This window comes from Garra rufa, chromosome 6, assembly GCF_049309525.1.
Source record: "Garra rufa chromosome 6, GarRuf1.0, whole genome shotgun sequence".
NCBI classification, from domain to species: domain Eukaryota; kingdom Metazoa; phylum Chordata; class Actinopteri; order Cypriniformes; family Cyprinidae; genus Garra; species Garra rufa.
In genome coordinates this window covers 26,699,853-26,718,454 of record NC_133366.1, presented here as the reverse complement: position 1 = coordinate 26,718,454, position 18,602 = coordinate 26,699,853, and the positions used below count along the sequence as shown (strand labels likewise).

Below are 18,602 nucleotides of genomic sequence, written 5' to 3'. Positions count from 1 at the left end.
CTAAGGTGATCAAATGACAGCGTAGACAAATCCAACACCCTGAGAAAGTCTGAGCTTGGCGTCACATACGCGACAGAGCCCAACCAGACCCCAGCTGAAAGCTACAGGGTTACCACAACATTTCGCCTAAAGCCTGGAATATTCAGTGAAGCAGGACAGCCTAAAGAAGACTGAGTTCATTTTCATTTCTCATACTGAAAGCGAAAAACGAGAGGCTGGAAAAGATGAGCATATACTGTCAATCTAGCACTCAGCTTTCCACTGACCTACACATACTAAACCAAACAAAAAGAAAAGAGCGTGGCTGATGTGTGTAAAGTGTGAACAGCATGACAGTATTCTTTCTTGATAGTGAAATTAATGAAATGAGATAATTAGACACTGATTCATCTCATGCTGTCAGTGACTGTGAGAATAATTAAACAAGATTGACAAGCAGACAATGACATATTCATTAAAGGTGATGTGCATATTTTTGTGTATTTATGTTACAATATTTTCTCAGTTTAGGCTATAGAGTTTAGTAAACCTTTTGTAGTTTGGTTTCTCAGAATATTGTAAATACTGCGGCTCTGCAATGCTGTTTAACATTGCACTGTTTGCTTGAGACCTGTCTCACAAAGCAGGTTTAAGAGGCGAGCAAGGCAATTTTGAGTTTAGTGTGAGCTAATAATGGATTATGTACAACGCAGTTGAATATAATAGATAAATATTGAATTTGTTGCTTTAAAACACAGCATTTGAGTATTTCGGTGTATTGAGCCTTATTCTGAAGCAGTGTTGGCTAAGTTACTCTAAAAAAGTAATTCATTACTAGTTACTAATTACATCTTCAACAGTGTAATTAGATTACTGTACAAATTACTTGCTCCAAAAAGTATTTAATTACTCAAAACTAATTACTTTCTAATTCCTATATCAACCTCGACAAATAATAATTCAAGGATAGACATGAAACGTTTCTTTTAATTCTTTCAAATAAATAATAGATAACTACATAAATTATTCTGGTCACGCTTTAGATTAGGGCCTATTTCTCACTATTAACTATGACTTTTGCCTCAATATACTCCTAATTACAGCTTATTAATGCTTAGTAAGGTAGTTATTAAGTTTAATAATTGGGTATGATTAAGGACTTAGAATATGGTCTTGCAGAATAAGACATTAATATGTGCTTTTTAACTAATAATGAACAGCCATTATCCTAGTAATATTCATGCTAATAACCAACTAGTAAATAGTGAGAATTGGACACTAAAGTGTTACCAATATTCTTATTAACTCACCAAAGTATTGGTGAGTTGGGTACATAAAAAGCTTTCATTTTAGGTTAGACTTTATAGTTTGCTGTTAAATCCACTATTGTATTGTATATAAATGCTATGTAAATGTTTTACAGTCTATACACAGTATTAAATTCAGTTACATAAGAAGTAACTGCAATTAAATTAAAACATTACTTTACTTTTTCAAGGGAAAAGTAATTAACTTAGTAACTAGTTACGCCCATTCATTTGGTCAAAATCAGTGGCAAAATTGGGCAACATTACAAGAATAGTACTCAAAAACAGAAATTTGCTTAAAATGTACTCTCCCTCAAGTGTAGATGAGTTTGTTTCTTCAGATTTGGAGAATTTTAGCATTATATCACTTGCTCACCAATGGATTCTTTGCGGTGAATGGGTGCTATGAGAAGTTGAAACAGCTGATAAAAACATCACAATAATCCACAAGTAATCCACATGACTCCGGTCCATCAACTAACATCTTTTGAAGTGAAAAGCTACATGTTTGTAGGAAACAAATCTATGGTCACTACATTTTAACTTTAAACAGTTGCTTCCATCAATTATCAATAATAACGCTTCTTCCAGAGAAATATGCACAGATCAAGCACCTTTTATTAGCCAGAACTGTTAAAACAAATATTTAGGTGGATTTTAGGGCAACAGCAAATTGATTTTATCACTGGTGAAATTGTTATTATGGATTATGGACTATAGACTACTTTTTGCTACACTCTTAAAAATAAAGGTGCTTAGAAGAACTTTTTTTGTCTAAATGGTTCCATAAGGAACCTTTAACATCTGAAGAACCTTTCTGTTTCACAAAAGGTTCTTTATGCGAAAGAAGGTTCTTCAGACTAAAAGGTAAAGAAGAGATGGTTCTTTAAAGAACCTTTGACTGAATGGTTCTTTGTGGAACCAAAAATGGTTCTTCTATGGCATCGCTGGATGAACCCTTTAAAGCACCTTTATTTTTAAGAGTGTAGAAGCAACAGTTTACAGTAAAAACATCTTAAAGAAACATATAGATTTTTATTTTACAAGACATTAAGTGATGGACTGGAGTCGTGTGAATGGTTGTGATGTTTTTATAAGCTGTTTGAGTTTCCAATCTTACGGCACCCATTCACTGCAAAGGATCCTTGTGGACTAATCAGAAACTTAAGATCAAACCCTAATAAAATGATAAAGATTACTGTGGTATGCTTAGCAAGGTTATATTTGTTTGCAACCCTGAGTTTGTTCAACTTGTTTTGTAATATATTATACAGGTAACCGTCCAACAAAGCAACTCCAAAAAGTCATTATGCATCTAGCGTACAAGCCACAAAAACAGCTTGGAACTTAGCTTAGCATTTATGGGTCAACATGAAAATTTGTTTTTCAACTACATATGATTGATTTTCTAAATACCCCACATAATTAGGCACGTCAAACCTCCATAAAATCATATTTTTCCACCTCAGACAACCTTTTATTATTTTCATTTTTTTTTTCAGATTGAGACACCTTTTTTCTCAACCCCGTAATAGACACAAAATGGGATTGGTTTAAAAAGGATTGTACACAGAACTTTATAAAACAAACATCTGCATACTACTCATGTGTCCCTGATAACAATTTAATGATAACAAATGTAACATTGAGCATATTTTTAACATTTTTGACAATGTCACGTATGAGCAGAGTCTAAATTATTATGGGCGTAGAATGGTCAGTGTTATGGGTTGAGTTCAGACTGAGGGACACAGAATATAGATTTATAGATAGAATATAGAAGAAAAATATTCTTAATAAGAAAGTAACACAAATAAATGCTTACATTATTGCCAAAAATCACAGACACTATGCACATTTTGTTAATAATTTTCTAAGTAAACTCAGGAAGTGCCTCAGGAAGATGACAAAATGCTTGGTTTAAGACATTATTTTATGCTAAAAAATATTAAACTGCAATAATTATTTTTATTCATTATAATGGGCGTACTAAAGTATTGGGAAAAGCTTTGAACAATTAATTTTGGTGAAAAAAATCAGAGGAATGACCCTTATACTGTATGCCGAAACTTCCAATTAATTTAAATCAATAATCACTGATAGCTCAAATGCTGAACTGAAGAGACAAATTGCTGCTCTTACCTCACTGCTCTGATGACGGTTTTTAGCGCGGGTGGCAGGTCCTCTGCTGACATGTCACAATGACACCCTTTCTCATCAAAAGCGTCATCAGCACCAACGTTAGCCTCACCTATGACACACAATGAAAGTTTCAAAAAAGTCATAAGCACTAATGAGCATAAACAGTCAGTCAGAAAGGAGAGATTATGTGAAAGCATCACCAAATAAAAAGACAGGGAAAATGAGTAAAAAGCAAACAAGCAAACAAACAACAAACAGCATTAATTTTCAATAAAACATATTTAAAAGAAAATCTTTGATTCAATCTGGAGAGAGGGTCTCCTACTCAAAGCAACATCTGAGACCAACATCAGAGGAAAAATGCAGCAATTGCAAAGGAATAGAAACTAATGAAGTAGTGCAGGCCAGAATGAATTGAAACTGAACAACTGTACAGTACTTGTACTTAAATACATTTTTAAGAATATGCAGTATTTTTCATCAGAATGTATGCAATAAAGAGTAAACATTTTCACAGGTTCTCATTAATCTAAAATTTATATTTATGTCTGTTTTTCTAAACTAGCATGTTCAATTACATTTCTGTGAAGCAATCATCTAAACTGGTAATAGTTCACATTTTTGTGGGTACAGTTTTCTATGTAAATGTAAATTCCAGTGCATTTCTGTGGCTACTTTATAAAAGGATATCTATGGCTACAGTTATGATGTAAACCAGAGACTGTGGAAAAGAAAGTGTTGCGTTGGATACACAAGACTAATCCTGCCCTATGCTACTTCAAGGATTCTCACAACCTGACTAGAGGCTGCAATCAATCAGTCTATTGCAAGAGGAAGATATTTACAGCCATAGGGCATTACTGAGGAAGTAATATTTGCTTCTGGCTGTATCTGAAGGTTTTCAGTTTGTGCTCTGAGGCAAAAGGACTCTTGACTGTAGAATTATGCTACTTCTTGAAAAGTTCAATTATTTATAAGGCTCACATAGGTTAGCCCACTCAGACGCTCATGGGTCTCTCACGTGGCCCCACAAAATTTAGATGCAACAGTTTTTAAACACATAATCAAGTCTGTAAACTGCATGTTAGTGTACTCTCTTGAAAATAAAGGCTCCAAAGGGGTGTTTTTGCAGCGATGCCATAGAAAAACCATTTTTTGGTTTCTTAAAGAACTTTTCAGTGAACAGTTCTTAAAAGAACCATTTTGAAGAACACTTTAAAAATCTAAAGAATTCAACTATAAAGAACCTTTCCATGAATGTTCAGTGATGTTCATTGATGCAAATAAAGAGCCTTTATTTTAAAGAGTACTACTAAGAATTCTGATTCAAATGTTTGCTAACTGAAATAACAAAATAATAAAGAAATAATAAAGGAATTGTTTACTCGAAAAAGAAAAGTTGCCAACAATTTACTCACTCTCAGGCCATCCAAGATGTAAATGAGTTTGTTTCTTCCAAACAGATTTGGAGAAATTTAGCATTACATCACTTGCTCACCAAATGTCCATCTCCTGTTGTCCTCACATCAAAATCCACCCACTTATTTGTTTAGAACTGTTTTAGCTTGTGAACAGTGCATGATCTGCATACTTCTCACCTGATTATTTACTTTTTACTGACTTTTTCACTGGAGAAATCAATGTTATGGATTATGGACTTCAGTTATTTTAGTTTATTTTAGTTGGACGCAATAGTTTAAAGTTCAAATGTTATGATGGATTTGTTCCTTTCAAACATGCAGAGTCGTGTGGATAACTTGTGGATCATTGTGAAGGTTTTATCAGCTGTTTGGACTCTTATTCTGATGGCACCCATTCACTTCAGGTGATCCATTGGTGAGCAAGTGATGTAATGCTAAATTTCTTTCTCTAAAAATCTGTTCCCATGAAAAAACAAACTAATTTTTATCTTGAATGACCTGAGGGTGAGTATTTTTGCAAAAAAAAAAAAAAAAAAAAAAAAATTGTTTGGGTTTAATATTCCTTTGCAGTAAAAATAAATAAATACATAAATAAATGAACAAATAAACAGTGGCTGACAAAATAGATAAAATAAGAAAAGTCAAATTTTTATAATACAATTTTAATTGAATAAAAATTAAAATCTTTTTCTGAGTGCTCATATGGTGAATAAATTGACCTGTGTGTCTGAGTGGGAGAAGACATCCCACCCACATATGGGGATATGATGTGTGATGCCAGTAAAATTACTCACACATACAAAGACGGGCACAAAATGAACTGAATGACTGGTTATATTAACATACAAACCTTTTATATCTTGTTACTGTGATGTGACATGTCTGTTTGATTCATATATGATCATGATGCAAAAATGAAGTTGTTGCTGAGAATCAGAGAAGGGGATTCCTATACATATTAGGCTGTAGTACATATAAGTGCTTAGCCTTTTATTGTGGGTCTCCTGCTTGTTTCAATAAAGGTGCCAGAATGCATTGATACAATATTTGAATATGAATCAATTGTTCTCAGATGCATAAAAGGTATGTGGCTTAGGTAAGGGCAAAAATTCTCCAGAAACGGTTTTACAAGTCCATTTACAACCCTAGGATTTGCCCTTAGAATGAAATGGTCTGTTATTACCTTATTTGGAAGGGTCATGAATAATAATGTGAAGCTCTGCTCTCTTTGGCTGCTTCACAGAGCTGCTCATTTCAGTAGCTCACACAGCATGAAGGAAAATATATATTTCAGTACTTTCTTTCGCAGTTATATTGTTGGGTAATTGTACTGTATATAAATTGCGGGCATCAGGGAGCCGCTATTAATTTGCTGGGCATTGAAACTGCTTTTGAATCAGATCAGATCAGATGCTTGTCAGCGCTGCTCAGGATCTGTAACGCAAATCATTAAGATCGTCCTTAATCATCTCTCCTTATTCTAAGTCTTATGTACTGTAATGTAACAGGCTACCGCTAACAAAGAGCTAACCATGTTCCTTTAGTGGTTTGCGTTATTTTATTAAAACGCGTTGATTTCGGTGCCTTTCTGAATACAGACACCAACCCATCCCTGAATATCACATCACCTGCCCCGCCTGGAACATAACATTTATTTCCGTGATCTGCCATTTTCGCTATGTCCTCGCTTCGTTTCTTTTCTTTTCTTCTGATGATTCATTCGGCCATGCAAGTGTTGGGGGCGTAACTATTGATCCCGACTACAACTTCACAGTTGGTGTTATGTTGGGATTAGCCTCTTTTTCAGTAGTCTTTTGCAAACACAAGATTTATATAAGAAGAAGGAAACAATGGTGTTTGAGGCTCACGGTATGTTATGTCCATGTACAGAACTGGTATTATTTAACTATGCCAAGGTAAATACATTTTCCTATTTTGGCACGTTGAAATTCTTAGGCTTTATGTTTTAGGGTGCAGGGTGACAGTAAAAGACACATAAGCACATTAAGATAAACTATTCTGATTTTATAATGTATATGATTTCCCACAGGATAAAAGCTTCAGATTACATCTAAATCATACCATGCCTTGATATATGCATTCATTACTGTGTTTGAATTATACATAGTGCATATATTACTACAGAGAGATGTCTTAACCTCATAGGGGATGTAAACAGAGCCTTAGGCAGTGTAGTCCAATAAGTGGATGAAAGAAATGTCTCACTCAGAGCATTTTTGTTTTACTCTTCACAGTATCTGCTGTTACAACAGTTATTTGTAGTCCTGGGGAATTCTGTATGTCTGTGTTTGCTATTCAAGAGAGGCTTTCATTTCAAGCATATGTGACCCTGAACCACAAAACCTTAAGTAACTTAAGTAACACTTAAGTCTTAAAGGAACACTCCACTTTTTTTGGAAATAGGCTCATTCTCCAACTCCCCCAGAGTTAATAAGTTGATTTTTACTGTTTTGAAATCCATTCAGCCGCAAATGCTAAACTAGCTGGGAACTCATTTCTGATAATACTCTGCCTGCTTCGGCCATATTACGACAGCAAACTTCCTTGACTATTACGCCGGAATGGGAGTGTAGTTCCTAATCTTATCAGCCTAGAAACTCGCAGCTTTGCATTTCCACCGGTCTTAGTACACGATATAACTACAGAAGAGTCAAGTTTTAAATACAACAAATATGGAAACTCGTTGGTCATTTTTGAACGCGATGCTATTGGTCTAATAGGATTCAATGATCTATGCTAAGCTATGCTGAAAGTGATATCGCCAGAACAGGAAAACGGCTGAATGGATTTCAAAATGGTAAAAATCAACTTATTAACTCGGGGGGAGTTGGAGAATGAACCTATTTCCAAAAAAAGTGGAGTGTTCCTTTAAGTAACATTTCTTTCTTATAAGTAAAGATCATGTTCAAAGAACACATTGTAAATTTCCTACTGTAAATACATCAAAACTTAATTTTTTGATTAGTAGTATGCATTGCTAAGAACTTAATTTGGACAACTTTAAAGGCGATATTTTCTCAATAGTTTTTGCACCCTCAGATTCCAGATTTTCAAATAGTTGTATCTCGGCCAAATATTGTCCTATCATAATAAACAAAATTGACCCTTATGATGGTTTTGTGGTCCAGGGTCACATTTGTAGTGGTGATTTTTCAGTGACCATTTCTGTAGGCCACATTGATACATTATTATTGTGTGTATTATGAGTGACTGAATCATTTACTCAACTGATTTGTTCAAAAACAGATTCTTTCAGGAATGGAACACTACTATAGTGTGTTGCTTTGAGATTCTGCTTTGGTTCCGTTTGTAAGTATTTATACTGGTGAAGCACATACAAACTAACTACCAATATTGTGTCCTAAATTCAACTCCACATTCACTCCATTGGTTCAATAAACAGACATTCTTTAAAACCAGTTCTAATTATATCACCACATGGCATGCTTACACACTAATAATCTCCTATAAACAAAAAACAAAGAAAAAGCAATGAAGAAGGAATGAGGAAGAAGTGAATCCTAGTTTAGTCAATGGCCTTTGGGTCTCAATCAGGAAAATGTTGTCTTACAACAATCTCAATCAGAATGACAAACTATCATTTTTGATAACAACCAAAAATTATAATAATTACTATCATAATCATTATGACAATGACAATCATCATTAGCACTCTAATGTGTCACCAAGGCTGGCTGTAATTATATTGGTAATCCTCGAAATTCAGTCATGGTGTTGTTTATTTATACGGAGGAACAAAATAGATTTCATTATTTCATTTTGTCTAAATTAATTTTGAATTTCATTATATCTCTTCACTACATAGCCATTGTGGAATATACTAATATAAAGTACTGAGTTAAATTCTCATTTCAATGCAATTAAATCACACATTGAAAGTTGTTTTACCTTCAGGGGTGGATCGTGATTGGCTCTTGAGACGAAGGGAGGGTCTGAATCGGGTGCGGTCATTAAAACTCCAACTCTTCTGGACCTTGGCAGGACTCGATCCATCAGTGCTGATCTCAGCTCCAGGCGAACGTCTGTCTGTAACAGATGTCTGCCTGCTTTTAATGCTCTGTCCACGAGGGCTTGCCATTCTTACCCGGTCCTTAAAACTCAGTTTCTGACTGAGAAAGGAGAAAAAAAAAGAAAGAGAATAAGAGAGTGGAAGAAAGAACAGCACTTTCTTTCCTGCCATGAGCCATGGTAATGACCATCAAAGAGCAGCATGAAGTACAAAAAGTGCAGAGGCCAAGTCATTTTTTATTAGTTCTGCATTGCTTGCTTAGACCCCCATAGTATTAGAAGTGCAGTCGAACAAACACTCTAAACAACCATTATGAAAGAGCCCTTCAGATATATTACACCAAGACAAAATCTAATGTAAGATGAAAGACTCTAGAAGAGCATCAAGAAAAGAGGGATACAAATCTATCTATCTATCTATCTATCTATCTATCTATCTATCTATCTATCTATCTATCTATCTATCTATCTATCTATCTATCTATCTATCTATCTATCTATCTATCTATATTGATACTTGTGGTTTGAAAGTTTAAGGTTCCGTTCCGGGAACTCCAGCTGCGTCAAGCGCTATGGGGAAAGCCATTGGCGAACCACGCTCTGAATATCGTGTGTATAACCAATCCGAAGGAGGGCGTGACGCCACAGGCGGGGTGACGTAAGCGACCAAGAAGTATAAAAGCATGTGTGACGGAGCCGGCGTCAGCTTTCTGTCATTTCAGCGAAGCGCTCTGTGTGTTGTTTGTCTGATTATCACTCCTTTTTTGTGCAAGTTAGCACGCCTTTTATTTGAGTGATAATGTCTGTTAGCGGCAAAAAAGATAAAGTGAGCGAGGGCGAATCACACTTCAAGCGGTGTGTTCCTCCCTGCCAGCGCTACATTACTGGCGGGGATACACACAGCTTGTGTGTGGTTTGTCTGGGAGCGGAGCACGCTGAATCGGCTCTAGAGGGACCTGGCTGCCGCCATTGTGATCTGCTTCCTGTTCGCGTGCTTCGCTACCGGAAGGCTCTTTTTAAGAAAGGAGCCTTCTCCAGCGTTCCCTGCAGTGCTGGCCCCGCTTCCGCTGAGGCGGAGCGGCAGTTGCATTCGTGGGGTTCGCAGTTAGATTTATTGGAGGGCATGGAGACGGGTGAACCCCTATCTCCTACCTCACCTGACAGATTGGCAGCCTTCTTACTGGGTGCGGAAGCCTGCCCTGCGGAAACTTCCCCCCGGGACGATGGCTCGATGCTCCTCCTGTCTTCCTCTGAGGAGGTTGACGTGGAGAGTATAGCTGATGAACCGCTCACTAAAGAAAGCCTATCGCCCCAGTATGAGGAGCTCTTGGAGGTGGTTACTCGTGCGGTCGCCAAACTCAAGATCGACTGGCCTGCTGAGAAACATCATGAGCTGCAGAAAAGCAGGTTAGATGAACGCTTTCTGCGGACAAAACAACCACCTCCAAGACGGAGCCTGCCTTTCTTCCCCGATCTCCACATCGAGGTGTCGAGATCGTGGGGAAAGTTGTTCTCGTCCCGTTTGTTCGTCCCCACCTCCGATTACTATGGCAATGTGGCAGGGCTTGAAGAGAACAGCTATAAGACGATGCCACGAGCTGAGCAAACGTTAGCCAGCTATTTGACACCTGGATTGGCATCATCTTTGAAGGCTCCGTCCTTGCTCTCCAAGCCGCTGCGCACATTTTCAGCGCTGGTGGGCAAGTCGTACACGGCCGCAGGTCAGGCTGGTGCTTGTCTGCACACTATGGGCGTACTGCAGGCATACCAGGCAGACCTGCTAAAAGAGCTTAACGACGGCGAGGAAGTTGACATTTTAGAACTATGTCGTACCGCTGATCTGGCTCTCCGCGCTACTAAGGAGACCGCCCGTGCAGTTGGGCGGTCGATGGCAGCCCTTGTAGCCGCGGAGAGACACCTATGGTTGACCCTGTCGGACATGAAGAGAAAGACAGGGTCTTCCTAGTGGACGCCCCGCTACAGCCTTCTGGTCTGTTTGGCGACGCAGTCGACTCTGTCGTCAGCAGATACCAGGAGGCTCGCAAACAAGCACCGGCGTTTCAGCAGTAGCTCCCTTGCCGCGTTATTGCTTCTGAGGCTGCTGGGCGGGAGCAGCCTCTGCCATGTACAAGCTCCTCATACCGCAAAATGCAGAAGCGGAGCGTCACTTCCCGTGCCCCCCCAACATCTAAGGGCAGGGATTCGCGACGCTCTGGGTCGGGGGCCTCCAAGACCAGGCCCGACCTGAGGGTCGTCCTCCAGTCAAGGAGGTCCTCGGCCAAAAGACCCTGACGGTTTTGCGTCAGGGTCATTGAGGGCAGCCCCTCCCGGGGACGAGCGGGTCTCATCGCAACACACGGTGCCCGCCTTTCTTCGGGGCCCTCAGGAGATCTGTCAGCCACCCCTGCCAGTGCTACAGGGCGCGGCAGTCTCCAGCGAGCTCACGCCTCAGGTTTCTCTGCCCGGCAACGTAGCGGGACTGAGGTGCTCGCCACCCCTATGGGGGCCTCAATTACAACCAGAGGCCAGCCTCGAGAGGCTGGTTCCCTTAGTAGAATTTGTAGCAGCGTGGAAACTACTGCCAAATGTGTCTACTTGGGTCCTGCATACTGTAGAAAGAGGTTATTACATCCAATTTGGCGCATAACCGCTGCCTTTCAAGGGTTTTTTTTCCCACACTTGTGGGCCCCGAGCAGGGTCTGGTTATGGAGCAGGAAGTAGTCTCTCTTCTGAGGAAGGAGGCCATCGAGGTGGTCCCTCCTCAATACAGGGAGTCAAAACCAGGAGTTTTTCCCCGAGGGGAAATCCGTTCCGCACAATCAAGGTCACGCGGCGCTGCTTATGTGCCTTAGACATGTGGAAGAAACCCTGGTTCCTTTCCCAGGGCCCAGTGCTGGGAGCTCCTTGCCGCTGCGTAACGCTAGCGACAGACGCATCCCTCACTGGTTGGGGGGTGGTCATGAGTGGCGTTCACACTCATGACGTCGAGACAGGGGCCGTGGCCCGGGAAATGGATGCTTCACCCCGAGGTGGTGAAGCAGATTTGGAGTATTTTTGGTCGAGCCCAGGTGGACCTCTTTGTGACTCAGACGACATCGCAATGTCCCCTCTGGAACTCTCTGACTCATCCAGCTCCTCTGGGGCTGGATGCTATGGAACTATGCCTTTCCCCCGATTGCTCTGCTCCCGGGAGTTCTAGAAAGAGTGCGCCGGGAGGGGGTCCGACTACTCTTGTAGCTCCGTTCTGGCCAGGTCGAACGTGGTTCTCAGACCTGATCTCCCTCCTAGACGGCACTCCTTGGGAAATCCCGATCAGGAGGGACCTTCTCTCTCTAGCGGGCGGCTCCATTCTGCATCCCCGCCCAGAAATGTGGCACAGGGGGGCACAGCTCATAGCTTCGGGTCTCTCAACTGAGGTTTTATTGAGACCATCCTTCATTCTAGAGCTCCCTCTACGAGGAAACTTTATGACCTGAAGTGGAAACTTTTTTCCTCCTGGCGTAGAGACCGCCAGTTAGACCCAGTCAACTGCCCGATTGGTACAGTTCTGGAGTTCCTGCAGACCCGCTTCTCTACAGGGCTAACTCATTCCACCCTTAAGGTTTATGTGGCGGCACTCTCGGCCTACCACACACCTATTGGGGGACTGACTGTGGGTAAAGACCCCTTGGTGATTCGTTTCCTCCGCGGTGGATTGAGGTTGAGACCTCGGGTACGCCCCCGGGTACCTACCTGGGACCTTGCTGTGGTGCTTGAAGCTCTCTGTAGGCCACCCTTTGAGCCTATAGAGGAAGTCTCTGATCGCATGCTCACGATCAAGACCGCTCTGCTACTTGCTCTCTCTTCTTTAAAAAGAGTTGGTGACCTTCAGGCCTTGTCAGTGGCCCCTTCTTATTTAGACTATGCGCCCGGTCTGGCCAAAGCATTCCTTTATTCCCCGTGCAGGGTATGTTCCCAAGGTCCCTACATCCACACCACAGCCCGTCGACTCCAGGCCTTCTATCCTCCTCCATTTCTGGAGCCTGACCAGCATAAGTATAACTGTATGTGTCCAGTGCGAGCACGGCATGGCTGCCTCGAAGGCCCTTTTGGCAGGTGTCCCGATTCAGGACATCTGCAACGCTGCGGGATGGTCCACACCTCTCACCTTCGTCGGGTTTTACGACCTTGACCTCAGGGTTACTCCTGGTTCTTCTGTCCTCTTGTCCTAACCTAGACAGAGACAATTTTTCCCTCTTGTTCTGGCAGTTTCCCCAGGCAGAGACCTTACTTTCGTGTCCTGGCTTGTTCACCAGGCTCATCCTTTTTCGCCCCTTGTTCTGGCCGTTCCCAGACAGGAACTTGAAATTCTGGAGGCGTGGATATATTCGTTCCCCATAGCAATTGACACAGCTGGAGTTCCCGGAAGGGAATGACCCAGGTTACGTATGTAACCCAGGTTCCCTGAGGGAACGAAAGGTGTCAAGGGCCACAATTCCAGTGTCCCTGGAGCGCTTGCTGTATTCCTAGAAAGCTGGCGCCGGCTCCGTAACACGTGCTTTTATACTTCCTGGTCGCTTACGTCACCCCACCTGTGACGTCACGCCCTCCTTCGGATTGGTTATACACACAATATTCAGAGCGTGGTTCACCAATGGCGTTCCCCATAGCGCTTGACGCAGCTTTTGTTCCCTCAGGGAACCTGGGTTACATACGTAACCTGGGTCGATTTTTCACTTGTTTACAACAACCATGTTGTAATTAATAATTATTCAGAGGGAGTTTAATTGCTCTTTTATTATGTTTTGGGTCAACTCTGTAGATCATCATAAGTATTTGATGGCTTTGCTAATTTCAGTTATTAAAAACTCTAATAGTAAATACTATTTAGTCACATGAATTCAGAGATGTTCACGTGTCACTAAGAGGTCAAAGACAAGGAAAAGGTCAAATTTAAGTCAAATCTAATTTTTGGTGAAACTCCTGGGAAATTTTGCCACCAAAAAAGAAGAAATAGCTGAATAAAGTCATTATTTTTGTTTTCTCTGTGCACAAAAAAGTATTCTCATAGCTTCATAAAACCACTAATGTCCTTACTACTTTCTTTGCAGGGTCAGAAAGTTCTTGGATTTCATCAAAAATATCTTAATTTGTGCTCAGAAGATGAACAAAGGTCTTATGAGTTTGGAATGACAGTAGGGTGAGTAACTAATGACACAATTTTCATTTTTGGGTAAATCTCTTTAAACTGAATGTGTAATCTATGTGTGGAATTTTTTCGCCCTTATTGGAAACTTGCTAATGGGCATGTATAATGTAATATTGTAATGATTTCTATTGAAATGACTGGATTTAAAAAGCAAAATTGCATAGAGCAACAGTAAATGCGAACACACCTTTGGGATCAAATTTACTAATTGCTTGGGCCAGCGCAAACAGATAAGTGTTCTGTAGAACACTCATGAAAAATCATTATCTGTATCCAGTTTAAGAGAAAATACAAGTGCAGTTCTCTCTATTTCAGAGAAAACAATAGGACAGACAGCTGAACATGAGTCAGAGAAAAGAGCAGCGGCCACTCAAAAATGCAGCACTGCAGTGAGTCATCCACTTCTGCTCAATAATGTCACATTAGCAACCATGCTAATTATGGTATCATTGCCTCTTGGTCATTGATGAGTACTGCATCATAAATGAGTGGAAGAATGGTAGTTTCACACAAACTGTCAGAACCCACAAAAGCACCGTATCCAAACACCTTGAAATCTGTTGCTCACTCTCAGACAATGGTTACAGACAAATAGATGAATTTAATTTATTTGTTCGGCACTTAATAAATTCATAATGATGTGGAAATGATCTTTGTTCATGCTGGCCACACTATTACGCCTCAATCTGAAGTTCTATCTTAGTAATTATGCAAATAACACCACTAGTTCTACTTGTTATCTGGACTGATGAGACTCGGCATGCTACTGTGAAGCGCAGTCATTCAAACAGTCTGACCTGACTTTTCTCATCTCCATTATTTTCTCTCACTAATTGAAGTCAAGGCCTCCAATAATCATATTTGTCTGGTAAGTGACAAAACATGAAAACATGAATAAATCTCAATCATTTGCTATTCCATATTCTATTACATCTGTTTAATGTATACAAGCCTGATGAAAATTAGAGTGCATTTCATAACAGATGGCAGTAAACAGTGGCAGACATCCGAGGGAAGATGAATTTGTGTTGGCTGAACTACTGTTTAGCTATAGAATCCTGTTTCCTACTCAGAATAAAATGTAAAAATGTGAGATAAGAAATAAAGTCTGTGATACATAAACCTGCAATTTCAAAACATGAAATCACATTGTGAGATATAAAGTTGCAATTACAAGAAACAAAGCCATAAGTGAGAGTTACCTGTAATATCAAATTGCAAATCACACTGTATATATAAAGTCACAATTGACCTTTTGCTAGAGGTTTGATTGACAGGCGATCTGATCAATCATAATGCTAAATCTGCCCTTTTGTCTGACAAATAAACCAGGCTGGTGAGTAGATTAAAAGAGAACTTCACTTCCAGAACAAAAATGTACAGATAATTTACTCACCCCCGTGTCATCCAAGATGTTCATGTTTTCCATTATATCTCCCCAACTGAACAAAGTTCAATTGTAAAGAAATAATGTTTTTTGAGGTAAACATTTCAGGATATCTCTCCATAAAGTGGACTTCTATGGTGCCCGTGAGTTTGAACTTCCGAAATGCACTTTAAATGCTGTTTCAAAGGCGAGGAAGAAGTGTCTTATCTAGTGAAACGATTGGTTATTTTCTAAAAAGAAAAGACAATTTATATTCTTTTTAACCTCAAAGTCTCATCTTGTCTAGCTCTGCGTGAACTCTGCGTACTCAGGTTCATGACAATTAGTGTAGGTCGAAAAAGTCCCATCTCATTTTTTTCTCCAAATTAAAAATTTTCCTACTACGCTGTTTTACCTTTTTTTTTAAAGAGCATTTGATTTTGTAAACACTGGGTTGGTACTTCTGGCGATTTTGAAGTTGGAGGAGAAAATTAAATTTAAAACCTGGATATTTTAGGCAATGTAGAAAGCCTGGCCAGGTCAAGTCTGGGAAAAATGGCACATACTGTATGGGTACCCTACGTGAGAGGGCCATAGCTTGTCAGATGTAGCAACGGTAACTAATAGGGACGGGTCTTTGCGAAGGATCATTTGCGCAAAATTAAATTCGAAGTTATGTGGAATGCACCAAATTGTAAAAATAAAAGTATTATTTCAAAATATAAAGTCACAGTTAAAAGATATAAACTCACAGTTCAAAAGATTTTTTTTGTTTTAATTTTGATGATTAGTGCATACAGCTCATGAAAGTCAAAAATCCAGTATCTCAAAATACAAGAATATTTAGGATCAACCAATAAAAAAGAATTTGCAAATCAGTAAAGTTCAAGTTCTTTAAAGCATGTTCATTTATGCACTCTATACTTGGTCAGCCTGTGGCACTGCTGAGGCACTATTGAGCCTTCAGCTCATCTGTATTGTTGAATCGACTGTTTCTCATCTTTTTCTTGAAAATATCCCATAGATTCCATATGGGATTCAGGTCAGGCATGTTGGCTGGCCAGTCAAGCACACAAACATCATGGTCATCAAACCACGTGGAAGTGGTTTTGGCACTATAGGCAGGTGCTAAAGTCCTGCAGGAAAAGGAAATCAGCATCTCCATAAAGCGTGTCAGCAGATGGAAGCATAAAGTGTTCTAAGATGTCCTGGTAGATGGCTGCATTGACTTTGGACTTGATAAAACACAGTGGACCAACACCAACAGATGTCACAGCACCCCAAATCATCACTGACTTCAGAAACTTCACACTGAACTTCAAGCAGCTTAGATTCTGTGCCTCTCCAGTCTTCCTCCAGACTCTGGGACGTGATTAACATGAAATGCAAAACTTTTATCTAAAAAGAAGACTTTGGACCACTGAGCAACAGTCCAGTTCTTTTTCTCCTTAGCCCAGGTAAGATGCTTCTGAAGTTATTTCTGTTTCAGAAGTGGCTTGGTAGCCCTTTTCTTGAAGACTCTTGATATGCTGACTCGAGCTTCAGTCCAGTCCTTGTGAAGCTCTCCCAAGTGTTTGAATCGGCTTTGCTTGACAGTATTCTCAAGCTCAATCCCTGTTGCTTAAGCACCTTTTCCTATCCAATTTCTTCCTTCTAGTCAACTTTGCATTTAATATGCTTTGATACAGCACTCTGTAAACAACCACCCATTTCAGGAATGACTTTTTGTGACTTACCCTCTTTATGGAGGGTGTCAATGATTGTCTTCTGGACCATTGCCAAGTCAGCAGTCTTCCCTAATATTGTGGTTTCAAAGAACAAGCGATACCTAGAATTTATACTTTAGGGATGGTCATTTAATGACACTCAATTGTAAATATTCTAAGATTTTGAGACACTGGATTTTTGACTTTCATGAGCTGTAAGCCCTAATCATCAAAATTAAAACAAAAACAAAAAGACTTCTGAAATTATTAGATCATTAGATCAATGACAAGTAAACTGATCGTCTTTTCTTCTTTACTTTCCACCGAACTTAATCTACTCTCCTGTCTAATTTGTTTGTCAAACAGAATTCCGGATTGGGCGTTATGATTGGTCAGGTCACCTGTCAATCAAGTTGTTTGCAAAGGGTCATTTAGCAGAAACAGGCTTCCATAGTCAAATGAGGGTTGACACTAGCATAACAACAGTAATGCTTAAAATTCAGTTTCAGTTGTAAATTATTTACAGTATACAGTATATAAGATACGGAATAACACAAACCTTGTAGATGACTCTCCTTGTTCTTTCCTTTGGATGTCAAAAATTGGTGTAAAAACAGAAATACATAAAAAATTAGATGTTTTCAGTGAATCTTCAGTTGACAATGAACTACACATGACAATTTCAGATTCACTGGATCCAGTTTATCATAAAACACATGCATACTAATGCATCAAAAGCAACAGCCAGTTCAAAACATAATGCATGGATAAATCAGTGCATATCAAACATGCATATCAAAACATGCAATGTATTGCATGACATTCAAAAGCTCAAGCAAATAAATGTGCCATATTTGAAGCCTACTAAATGACTAGTTTATTTTCTGTGTACACACAGTAATGCATTTTAGCAGGTCTATTTACATTTTATGGTCCTATGTGAGATAATGGTATATATGAATGATAGTCTTTTTCTTAATCAGTTAGACAATTTGACTGCTGCTAATACTATTTACCAAGACAGAGCACTGTTCATTCACTTCACCTATGATTGGACCATTATAGCAAAATGTGGGCATAAATGCGAAATGGAGAGAAACATTACTGTCCATTCGCTTCGTTTTTTCCCTTTCACTTTGAGAGAAAGACTGCAATCAGGTGATTTCATGGACAGCTAGCCCTACATTAGACCTTCTATTGTCTATAACAATAGATCCTGGTTTATAATGATTCTTGCGGATGGCTATGAACGTATCAGATAAATACGAAATGGACAATGTACTTTTTTGAATGTTGTAATGAAGAGAACATGAAAAGAAGAACGGAACGTGTGGGAGGCAGGCACAATTACGTTACACAGGGAAATCAAACAAATAGAGGTAAAAGAGGAAAGTTTTCCTTTGTGGAAATTTAATGAATGAACCGAGGGAACAGACAGGAAAT

At 39.6% G+C, this 18,602-nt stretch overlaps 1 protein-coding gene across 1 annotated transcript in view; it reads right to left on the bottom strand.

Annotated features, from left to right (window-relative positions):
* Positions 1-18,602, bottom strand: part of kcnq5b (potassium voltage-gated channel, KQT-like subfamily, member 5b) — a 147,413-nt gene that overhangs the window by 8,943 nt on the left and 119,868 nt on the right. Inside the window, exons 9-11 of the mRNA XM_073842231.1 lie at positions 17,719-17,745; positions 8,780-9,000; positions 3,429-3,537 (exon numbers count right to left, since the gene is read on the bottom strand). Coding sequence (XP_073698332.1) covers positions 3,429-3,537; positions 8,780-9,000; positions 17,719-17,745 — 357 coding nt within the window. The remainder of the gene's footprint in view (positions 1-3,428; positions 3,538-8,779; positions 9,001-17,718; positions 17,746-18,602) is intronic.